We start from the raw sequence: 12,015 nt of genomic DNA on the forward strand, positions 1-12,015 counted from the left end.
TCCAGAATCAAATGGGTGGAAGTGACCATTTTGTCGATTTATACCTGAGCATAGGGGTAGGCGGGGCAATATGGACACCCTAAGGTTTTTGCCAACTTTACCTGGCAAGATGTCAAAAAAGTTTAGTTTTTTTAAACATGTATCCTTTTAAAGGCTATTTAGCATCTATTGCATAAGAATGCTCACGAAGAAGAATGATTTATCCACTTCAAAAAATGTTATGAAAAATGTTAGTTTTTCATGACCGTCTTCATGACGGGGCAGAATGGACACCCCCATGGGGCAATATGGACACCATGAGACTTTTACGAATTTCGTACATTATTTACACCTATAAAGCCATTTCATTACAAAACAACTATTATGGATGAATAATACGCCGAAGTAGTTCATTTTTGTTCAGTTAATTTAAATTCAGGCTGTTTTGAATAAAGCTTCGTTTTTGTCGGCATGTACAGCTGTGCCTAGAACAACTATTTTCCACTGTTGTCGTTTTTTGACCAATTTGTTTCACCCTATGTCTACTATAGTGAACATTTAACCGATAATATACTGAAATCGGAGAATTTGGTTGTGGTTTGTGATTTAGGTTATATTTTTCCCTTGCCACTTCTTTCAAAAAGGTGAGTGTCCATTTTGCCCCGGCAGCAGAAGATATTTCCAAACTTGATTTTTGATATAATAAAGAAGAAAATATAAACATGTTAAGCATGTAGATACAGCAAAACTACTTGCATGTGTTCTACAAATATCAGGTTTCAATCGACTTGCAATAAATTAATCACTAAATCTTATTTTAGATGATGTGAAAATTATAATTTCCATGCACAAAAAACGGAGGACGCAACTTTTTCGTGTAAAATCAAGCATAATTTTAATTTCGAATGTTTCTTTCCTGAAACTACGTTTTAGACAAATGGACTATATTCTCCATTCATTAAAAGTTCAAAAAAGTTCGCATATTTCAAAATATTGAGGGTGTCCATTCTGCCCCGGGTGTCCATATTGCCCCGCCTACCCCTATATTTTTTTTTAGATTTCAAGCTTTCAGGAACTTTTTTAAGCTTATTTTTACGATGAATAAATAAATTACATCGAATTTCGACTGTTGATGATTATGTTGGGAGGTATGGCGTTCAGTCTTTGGAGGAATAACTCAAAAACGGATTCTTAAGCATTCATCCGACGTTTCGGTCGCTATATTGCGCCTTCTTCTGGGAATTAACTATGCTCCGTTTTTCCGTCCGTATGAGCCCACAGCATAGACCACATTTGTCCCAGACGTAACGTATCGTCTGCCGCCAGCGGCGGTGTTCCTTTGGATGAAATATCCGAAAAATATCCGAAAAAACTATCCGGGTCGCAGAACGACGATGCAGTTGCCCGTTTTGGCGCCACTTATAGCCACAATATAGCGACCGAAACGTCGGATGAAAGCTTAAGAATCCATTTTTGAGTTATACCTCCAAAAAATAAATTACAATAAATCGTAGAAAATTGGGTCGATTTTAAAACTCCATACATTTTGTATGGGATGACAAATTGAGCATGAGCATGAGCATTGGTGACCGTACACAATAGTACGTAGTTGTTACTCCGTGATTGACCAGAGCTAGCGGAATTGCACAGAGAACCAACAGAAGAGGCTTGGGATTAGCACGACATCCTCAATGTACACGTTCCGAGAGCTCTAACTTTATTGGGTCAATAACGGCGCCGGCCACGTCCTTACGGTCAACCGGGATTTTGTATGGGATACACAATTGGCGAAAAACTTTAAACCTCATTTACTCCAAACAATAATAATATCAAGAATGCCCACTCCGCTGATGCTCGGGGGACACTAACGCAGCGCTATCTACGGATGAAAGTTCAACCTTCATGCGGTAGTGTGCGTTACTGAATGTATGCGGATATCAAAACATACGCACACTACGTTCTCTTATGACAAATCACGAACACTGTTACAGATAGCTTCCACCTCGATACGCTTACAGAGCGCCACTTATCTTGTCGCTTGACGTTTACATAGAAAAAAGCAAGAGAGGGCATTCTTTCTATTTTTATTCTTCGATAGAAGTAATGTAGCCTCCGTGTAGTAATGTGTCGTCTTTGTATTCTACATTAATTTGTTACTCCCTACATCTGGGAGTTTAAATAGACAGTTATGTCTCCCGGCCACCCCGAACTCCAGATGGTAGCAGATATCAACATAAATGCGAGAAGGTGAATTGAGACGGGTCAGTCATACCATATTAAACGGACGCAGACGAAATCTGCAAGCAAACGGTGGATTGGAATCGGACAGGACATCACAGCAGAGACAGACTCAGGAGCTCGTGGCGACGAAACCTCAACGATAAAATATAGAAAGTCGATAAGCAGTTTGATCTGGGCCCACATCTATGCGTGCTCAGGACACATGAGTGAGCGAGTGACAAGGATGCACCCATATACGAAAAAAATCTTGGTCCGAACCGTCACCTTTAAGGCTCAATTGAGAATAACAAATGCATAAGAACTAAAAAGCACTTTTTCCCTAAATGATCCGCAAATCGAAGAAAATAAGAATGTCCGATGTTTTATTTTGTCAATTATGATAATCGGACACGCTGGTTTTGTTCGCTTTTTCGTCATTTTGGAAAAAATTACTTTTTCACTTTTGGATAATACGCGATTCTCATTTGAGCCATAAACATTCCCACCCAAGCCTTTTTCCGCTTCAAATCTTCATTCCCTGTATATAGTTCGGAATATGTATACTTAATTTGAATTGAACTTCGCGATGTTTTAGTACGAAAATTTATTGGTGAAATTTTAAAATAACAGTTTTAAAACTCATATTAAATAAAACAATGATGTTTAATGTTGTTAGCGCTACGCGAGCTATAAAACTAAGAATCCTGATGATTGTTGCGTTTATCTTTGGAATGTAAACTAGACGACCAACATTCAAAGCGATTCATACATAGTTTTAAATGTACGATAGATTTCCTGTTATCGATTATTAGATCTTACATGGTCATGCGAAGAATTAAAAACTTTTTACATCTGATAAGTTACACATTATTGAACAGCAATAGTCTGGTTAACATGGACACCACACAGGGAGTTTGCTTCTTCATGTGGTGATCTGGATGGACTGGAGCATATGATTCATAACCGTAGGCTACTTTTTGAACCACAAAAGTCAACAACGTAAGCATATCAAGTCGCTGTCCATTTTCGTTCAGCTCGTTGCACAGCTCTCGAATAAACCAGGAACCATTTTTGGTGTTTCGGAAGGACATGAAGCCCGAAATTGTAGCGAACGCGAACAGAAAATCGGCATTCGTTGGAATACTGTATCTGGCTACGCCATCCTTTTCGACTTTAACGCCGGAATCCAACTCGTTTCCTCGACATGCTTGAATGATAAATATTTTTGGTTTTCCTACAAGCGTCCGACATCGGTCCCCGGTGAACTGTGTCCAAATGCTCGATATCTGATAGGGGGTGTCATGTGCGTAGATTACTTCACCTTCGTCGCCATGCGATAAGACAGCCACCAGCAGGCAGTCACTGTTGGAATGGTCCATTGAGGAAACTGCAGAAACATGTAAATAAGGATTATTCTATATTTGTCTGTTATAGGTTGCGAGACGATTTTATCAGGGGACCTATTTTGGGCATATTCTACTCCAAAACTAAAAATAATTACGAAAAAATTAGCGGAAAATCTGGAAGCTTTAGAAGCTGCATGCAGTTATATAAATCATAGGTAAAAAAGACAATATTACTCAACAAATTGTAATTATACTAATGAAGAAAATAGTTGATTAAATTATGTCAAATAACTATTCACCTCAGCCAAACTAATTATACCCGTTTACTAGATTTCCAGCAAAAAAATCAAGTGAGATTTGTTGCGTGTTAAATAAAAAAAATGTATGAGAAGTTATTTAGTTTTGAACTTTTTGAATAGAGGTTTTAAATAGTTATTGATTGCTGATGATTGAATGATAATTTCTTGAACTAACTACAGTAACCCAGATAGAAAGCGAAAGTAAAATAGACAAACCTTTCTCCGTCACTCTAAGGATATCACTTAGCCGGTAATCTTTGTACAATGTCACTTCAAAATGCAAGCGCTCAAGCGATTCCACCAGCATGTCACAATCCACATCACTACCATCTCTGTTTGGTAACTTCACGTTTGGCACAGCGAAAACCGAGTGTGCAAATATGATTGCTTGGCCGCGGTGCTTATGATTCATTGGATAATAAGCGGAATAGCGTTCAATAGTATACGCTGGCGCCACGGTGGGGCTTATCTGCGGCGGAGAATTGACTTCTTTTCGACCGAACATCTTTTTCATGATCTGAAAACCGAACAGAAACAAGATATTACTTCAGATATTACTTCAGTGTCCAACATTTAAAAGCCCTAAAAAAATCAGCAGACAAAGAACCTCTGCTGACTCTAACTCAACAACAGTCAATGCGCGCAACTGCGTGTCCTTTTGTGACACAATTTAGCATCCATCAAGTACCAAGTTCATTGACCATCGAAAATGCACCTACATACTATGAGTCATATTACACCGCAAGAATCTGTGCATTCTACACGTAATAATTAATCGTTATCGATGTAATTTTACCTGCAAAACTCAATAAAATCACTAAACTAAAGAGGTAGATCCGGTTTCAGTCTTATCAGATGGTTATCCGGCGGATATCACTACTGAAGTGAAGAGTGAGACTCGTGCGGACATGAATGTGAATGAAACAACTCTGAATGACTTCATCGCTATCTAGTTAGGATAGGAGCCGTCAAAACAGAAAAATGTGTATTTCTACTAAGGTGATGGTGTGACGAAAGACACTTGTATGTGGTGTGACGATGACTAGTTGGTATATCAACCGAGCTTGTGCTGTAAATATTCAGTTGAGGTATGGTGTATTAGCGTGGGACACGAAAATACATTTTACTCCTGTACTGCCATGAATCGCAAGTCAGGAGTAAAAAATATATATAGTTTGTTCAGTAAAATTGAAAAACAACACCAAGTCAGATTGTCCCATAATGAAATGTAATCGCAAGTCAGTCCCATTAGGAACATGTCCACCCTTTAGTACAAAACCTAACACTATTTTAGCCAGTTTTATATTTTTCACTGTTACGTTGTCACGTTTGAAACAATACCTATGTTAAAGTTTTGTGATGATCGCAGAACTTTTCAATTCATGGCGATTTTTTAGAGTTTCACATAGAAATCGGATTTGAAAACTTCAGAGGCCATTTTCTCAATGCCTACTTTTTACATATGGGACTGACTTGCGATTCACGGCAGTGTACACTTTTTGAGTTCCATTTTGGCAACTGTGCAAAATTTCAGCTCGATCGGAGAAACTATATTTCAGCGCTAGCCGTTTTAAGTTTTCATACGATTTACTATGGGGAAAATCACTTTTTCATAGCAAAATCACCACAGGTTGCCCCTTAACCCCTAAAAATATATCGATGAATGATTTCTGTTGGAAGTATTGCGAGGAACAAACCTTCTGAAGAACGCAAAGCGATCTAAGGCATGTGGAAAAAGTTATTGACTGAAAACCGAATGACATGCTAACGCTGTTTAACATGTAAGGAATAACAATAAAATCTCGTTATTTTATCGATCAGGTAAGGCTTAATAACTTGTTCCACGAATGTCACTTCGCTTTGCGGTCTTCGGAGGTGACGGCTAATACAAAAAAATGGTGAGATACAAAAAGTGTGACTTAGGGGGGAGGAGTGTTGAAAAAGATCGATTTTTGCGTGATATAATTTGTAGATGCTGTTCAACTTAAGTTAAAAACATCAGTTTCAGGTGGTAAGACTTTGCATTTTTCGATTTTTTGTTTTTCATTTACGGCACATAGCATAGAGCTTGCTGACGTGTATTCAACTTTCTCTTTCGAACATGCAGGCGGAATGGGATTTGTTCAGTGGCGTCTCGTAACCTCAATTTTTACCTGTTCAACGACCCTAAAAATTGTAATTGCGAAAAGCTCAGGTTCTGAATCCAATTGAAAATGGATGGAAACGGCTATTCTCGTCATTCTCTACAAATTACATGCCAATTTGTTGAGAAAATTCAAGAATTTACATTTGTTGAACAGGTAGATTTGAGGTTAGGGAATCGCCACTGGATTTGTTGTCATCAGGAAAGGTTTCCCGATGAAAACAAATCCTATCCCGCCTGCAAGCTTGAAAGAGAGAGGGGAATAAACGTCAGCAAGCTCTATGGTGTCAAAATCTCAAACAGCCATTTTGAATTTTGATCAGCCATAGGGAAGTGGAACCATCTCAGCAAGGCTTTTATTTTTGGGCACTTTTCGGCTATAACTCAGTCAATTTTGAAGCAATTGACACATTTTGTTGGAACGCAGGGAGATAGCTATACAGTCGGAACCCGCTCGTAGAGCAACAACCTCCACCCAACCAACGAATTCGATTCGCTAGTTGGGTGAAGTGACAGCAGCACAAGGGGCGTGCGCATTGTTTTTTCAAATCATGTTTAGGTTGGGAGCAAAAAGGAAAATTTTTCAATTTGTTTCACATTTAGAGCAAAACTGATACGTTTTGCAAGATACATATATGGTCAATGCGAGTAATAATTATGTTCATGAAACCACCCAGACCAAAAGCAAGCACAAAACGCTTTCAATGATCGACAAAATAAAGATTACCAATGTTTTGCATTTGTTTCGAAGTAATTGTACATATTCTTTTTTTTTTAAGAAATATGAAATAAAAATTCTTTTCGATTATCAGTAAAGTTTAAGAAACCAAAAACTCATTAGCTCGCCCCTCGGAATTACAGATTGGTTGTCATTTTCAGTTTGACATTGAATTATGACATCCAGGTACTTTTTAGTTGGCTGACAGCTCAACTAACGGGGCCCCAACTAAAAAGTCACCCAACTATTAAGCCCCCAACCAGCGAGTCATGACTGTAGTATAAAACCGTGTACAAAATTTCAAGTCACTTAGTTTGGAATTGACTGAATTATAGCCATTATTTAATAGCCATTTTAAAATAGTAACATCGGCGGATTCAATGAACCGACTGGAATGAAATTTCAAACGATCATGATTCAAATAATAAACTTTGACTTTAACTTTAAGTTGTTTTGGTGATGAATGAAAGTGAGTTTGGAGTTTAAAAGCGTTTATAAGAATATCTAAATCTTTTGAACCTTTCAACATTCTGATTTCCGAGAGAAATTCTTATATTAGAGTTAGGTTTCCTAGTTAAATAAATTATTTTGCATTTGCATTTTTTTAGAAGGCTTTTTTGGCACAAAGTGTGAGATAGTTTTAAATAGTTTCAAAACGATTCAATCTCATCAATGCTTTAGTGTGCATAAATTAATGCTATTATTTTCTTGAGAATACCGCGTCGTTTACAAACAAGATGAAACAAGCGACCCTTGCGAAACCTGCTCATTAAATCTGATTTTAGGATTACGGTTGTTCAGATATGATTCAATCCATTTTAGGAGATTTTGTACCGACTTTTCGAACCCTCTAAGCAGAATACCCTGTTCGAATGAGTGTAATCAATTTCGGACCTTTTAATTACACTGATTACACTCATTCGAACACTTTAGGAGTGTTACAGCCTATATTTAAAGCAGCTGCTAATCTTGGACTTAACGACTGGGAATATGAGGAACTCTTTGAATATCAACATGCAAATTACTATTCTATTCTATTCTAGTGCTTGCACAACCAGTATTGAAAAGCATCCTGGAAATACCGGAATTTCTTCGGATATTTTTTTTTTTTGTCAGCAATAATATTTGTAGCATATCAGCGAGATGACACAAATACTGAAACGGCCAGGCCCACTGTGCAGACTAATGGGTTTGAAGACAATAAAAAAATACGACAATCAGGTTATCCACTTATGAATAACATGATTGACGCATGTTTTTGAATTCGATAATTGAAGAAACGGGGACAACCGTACCAACCGTTTCATTTTAGGGGAATGAGGTTTGTACGTTGAATCGGTGGGAGTTGTGTGGCTAAGAAAGTTAAGGCACACTCCATATCAGCACAATTTCCTGGGATGGGGCAGTGATATTTACATCGAGTGTCCTGGCCCTAATGCCTAAGGCTTAAGCGCCTATACTAGCTCTCTGAAACGAACAAAAAGTACCCCTTAAGTGCCCTACACAATGCATACGTTTGCATGTGCGTGACAGTAGTTTGACACATTTCCCATGGGAAAACTGTCAACAAACGCAAACCTTGACGGAACGGACGCTATGTGTTCCAGGCTTTACCCCCTTAAAGTCTAAAATGCATGGAAACATTAAATAAGTACAGGATTCACGATTTTTAGAAAAAATACAAGCGCAATAAAATAAACAGGAACGAAACCATCGTGAATAACATAAAATGCCTTCAGAGTTCCAGCATCCATGAGCCAAAACTTTACTGAACCAAGTTACGCCAAATGTCTTTTCAATGTTAAGTTACAATATTATGTTTTGTAAATGTGCGTCCGACCTGGAACCAATTAATATTTGATGTTGGAACTGGAATACACTTTAAAGTTCGATCCAGATTTTACCCAAATTAGGATTATATTAACCACACCAAAAACTAGTAGTTTTTCGTCAAATCCAGATAAAACTGCAATTTTTTATAACTTTGACTCAATTATCTCACTAGTTTCTTCGTTTTTAGAGATAATCTGTAAATTTCTAAAAGTTTTAGAACAATTCAAACTTTTGCCCCACTATGTGTAAATATGATTCCCAATTTGTTTTTGCAATAAGTTGTGCATGCCAAAGCATCTTCAAAATATGCCTAGTTACGCCTCAAAAAAAAAAAAAAAAGTTCGAATTCATTATAATTTCAATCCACGCAAATTACATTTTTTTGATCGAAAACCAACATACCTATTATTATTTTATATATATTACTAACTTTTCGAAATAAATCAATGTTCATAATTCCAATAGAGTTAATAAACTATAGATGATGAATGTCGCTGCTGTTCCCTTTGTTCTCGTTCCGAAACATGTCGGGTATCTATCTGTCAAACTGCATACTATTTCGCTTTGACACTTATATCCCTCCCTATCTTCTCCAGCAAGAGATGTTGCGGTGGCGACTCTATTATAATTTCTAGAGTGAAAAACTTTCATTCTAAAAGGTTTAGAACAACCTTGACACCCGAAAGAAATAATTTGAATTGAGCTCAAAAACTTTTGCCCCATCCAAACTTTTGCCCCACTCTACTTTATCAATAAATTTTCATTATTTCTGCAGTGAACAACTCTTATTCAAAAGGATTTAGAGCAGCCCGGAACCCGAAAGAAACAATTTGATTTGAACTCGAATACTTCAAAACGCATTCTTGTCCCACTCTAACTTTTGCTCTACATCTCACGTCCTTGTTAAAACAATATATCAGAACTTTGGCTACTTTCAAACATATCTGGGATGTGAATTCGAATGAATATAATAGACATTTTCCTGGCAAAAACGTAAATGGTAAGGAAATGGTCTATAGGCAACAGAAAACTTGTCTCTCTACCAATTAGTAAATAAGAGTTTGTAGAATAATAGCGATAAAAGCTTACTAAAATTATTGGACATACATATGCGATCAATTGATTTTGGCCATCAGTAATGCAAAGGATGAGTACAATTCAAAAACAGAACTTGAATTTAAAGAACTTCTTCAAAATCCAATTAACAGCTCCTCTATATCACTGAATAATATGCCACTGAAATCTGGTTTTACAATGTTCAACAAGGACAATTGAAACAAAAAAGTTATGTCGTAAAACACTTTATCAGCTTCTATTGCTTCACAAGTTTTGGAGATGGAATTTTCCCGCCTTCGACAACGTATCTCAAAATGGCTTTATCTACAATGTTTCCATAGACGTCATTCGCTTTTGGCCAAAAAATAAAGAAATATTTTTTATCATGATGTATTATATCTCCCTTAACAAAAAAAGGTAAATCTTTAAGTACTTGGAAAACTATGAAACACAGCGCATCGTCGAGTATCGTCTCATTTGATAAACAATGCTACGAAGATTCCAATGAAGAGCATCGAAATGCAGTTAAATAGGGTAAGGTGCCATTTTTCAAACTTTCATCGTTTTCAATGATAAATAGTCTCATTTGTTAGGTATTTAAAGTGAAGAATTGAACAATATTTGCTTGATACTTCAGCAGAAATATTCCCGAATCTAATGCATTTTCATCGATTTTTAGCGATTTGAAAAGTTGGTTCGCTGCCTATGATCGCATAACTGTCCCATATGAATAGGAAACCCAGCAAAGATGGGACTGATATGCGATCATGGGTAGTTCGTGACTTGGTGCATCACAGAACTTTCATAGGAATCGCGATTTTGAAGTGATTTAAAACGGGCAATACTGCAGTCACGCAGCTGAAAATGTATCATCACACTCACCACGAGTGAGCATATGGAATGATACATTTTTATACAAATTTGCGCTTTGGTGGCTGAGTTTTATCATTTTGAAATTTTGAGCGAGATTTCAATGACGCTGATGACGTCCTGAGAGCTTTTTCTGCCAGTGATCGTTTTGCATTTGGCAGGCACGAATATACAATATTCAATTATATGAGCCTTAGCCTTCATTTTTGATAATTTGCGAAATCCATATTAGATATACAGGGGGTGGCCAAAATGTTTGGGATAGGCAATTTTTTTTTCTCTCACAGAAAAGTTCAACATGCTGTTACTTTTCATAAAGTGCATCAAAAATTCTCAAATTTTGATTGCTTGTCAACTTATTGAGTATATGTGCATCATTGGTACAAATTTAGGTTCGATTGGTTAATCTTTCGCGAAGCTAGAACCGTTCTCGTGAAACACTATTTTTTAGGCAACTAATTTTTGAATAGTCATATTTCGGAAACCAGTGAGCTAAATTAAATGAAATTTTGAACGTTTATCATCAATATATTGATACTTATTACGACGTTATAAAATTTTTATATTTTCTCACGACGAATAAAGTTATAGTGGTTTACGTTCGGTAGTACGCTCAGTGGTATACGTTTTCACCCATATAGAAGAAAATAACTTAAATTTACAATATCACACAAAATTTACTAAATGTGTTCTTTCTTTAAACCAAATAAGCTCTAATATATCTTATAATAGATATCTTGTGATCAGAAGTAGAAATTTTTTGGATATCGAAACTAAAAATTAATCACATTGATGTAAAAAAATTACAATTTCTCGAGAAAGATCCAAAAAGTGTCAATCTATCACAACTTTTTTCAACGTTTAAAGAATACATATATTTTGAAACCTTTTCAAGCATTAACATATTGTTGAGAACCGTTCAAAATTTCATTCAATTCGGTTCACTGGTTTCCGAGATATGACAGTTCAAAAATAAGTTCTCTAAAAATAGTGTTTTACGAGAACGGTTCTAGCTTTGTGAAAGATTAACCAATCGAGCTGAACTTTGTACCAGTGATGCACATATAATAGGTTGACAAGCAACCAAAATTTTGTATACACTCTATGAAAAATTACAGCTTGTTGAGCTTTTTTGTTTGAGAAAAAAAGTTGCCTATCCCAAACATTTTGGCCACCCCCTGTACCTATGACATTGACACATTCTACCGTGACGTTACAACGTTTTGACGCCTTTTTAGTCAGATTTTCCACTGTAGCTTATAAATACGTCCGTGAACCTTAAATATTTTCGCATATTCGGATTCCTAGTGAAATTTGTGATAAGTATGAGCTGTTCAACATTCAGTTTTCATTAGAAAAGCTTGATCAAAATACGAATTAGTCGCGTGACTTTACAACGTTGTAACGTCACGCTACTAATTCGCATTTTGAATATACCTTTTGAAAGAAAACTAGATATTCAACAGCTCATACTGTCGTGTGCAGCATAGTTGTCCCATGTTAATAGGGATTCCTATAGAACTTGAGACAACTATGTTGCACACGGCAGCA

At 36.6% G+C, this 12,015-nt stretch overlaps 1 protein-coding gene across 1 annotated transcript; it reads right to left on the bottom strand.

The window, feature by feature from the left end:
• Nucleotides 1–2,784: 2,784 nt before the first annotated feature.
• On the bottom strand, nucleotides 2,785–4,801 carry LOC109427949 (caspase). The gene is made up of 3 exons (XM_019703609.3): nucleotides 4,641–4,801; nucleotides 4,061–4,361; nucleotides 2,785–3,586 (listed from the first exon to the last, which is right to left on the bottom strand). Exons 2-3 carry the CDS (start codon nucleotides 4,356–4,358, stop codon nucleotides 3,060–3,062), a joined length of 825 nt encoding a protein of 274 aa, XP_019559154.2. The 5' UTR covers nucleotides 4,359–4,361; nucleotides 4,641–4,801; the 3' UTR covers nucleotides 2,785–3,059.
• Nucleotides 4,802–12,015: the final 7,214 nt, after the last annotated feature.

Source organism: Aedes albopictus, chromosome 2 (assembly GCF_035046485.1).
Source record: "Aedes albopictus strain Foshan chromosome 2, AalbF5, whole genome shotgun sequence".
NCBI lineage: Eukaryota > Metazoa > Arthropoda > Insecta > Diptera > Culicidae > Aedes > Aedes albopictus.

Excerpts from the sequence above, each read along its gene's own strand:
- LOC109427949 (XM_019703609.3), bottom strand. The coding sequence starts at position 4,358 with ATGAAAAAGATGTTCGGTCGAAAAGAAGTCAATTCTCCGCCGCAGATA. Across the intron at positions 3,587-4,060 it reads CCTTAGAGTGACGGAGAAAG|TTTCCTCAATGGACCATTCC; the intron begins GTTTGTCTATTT and ends ATGTTTCTGCAG.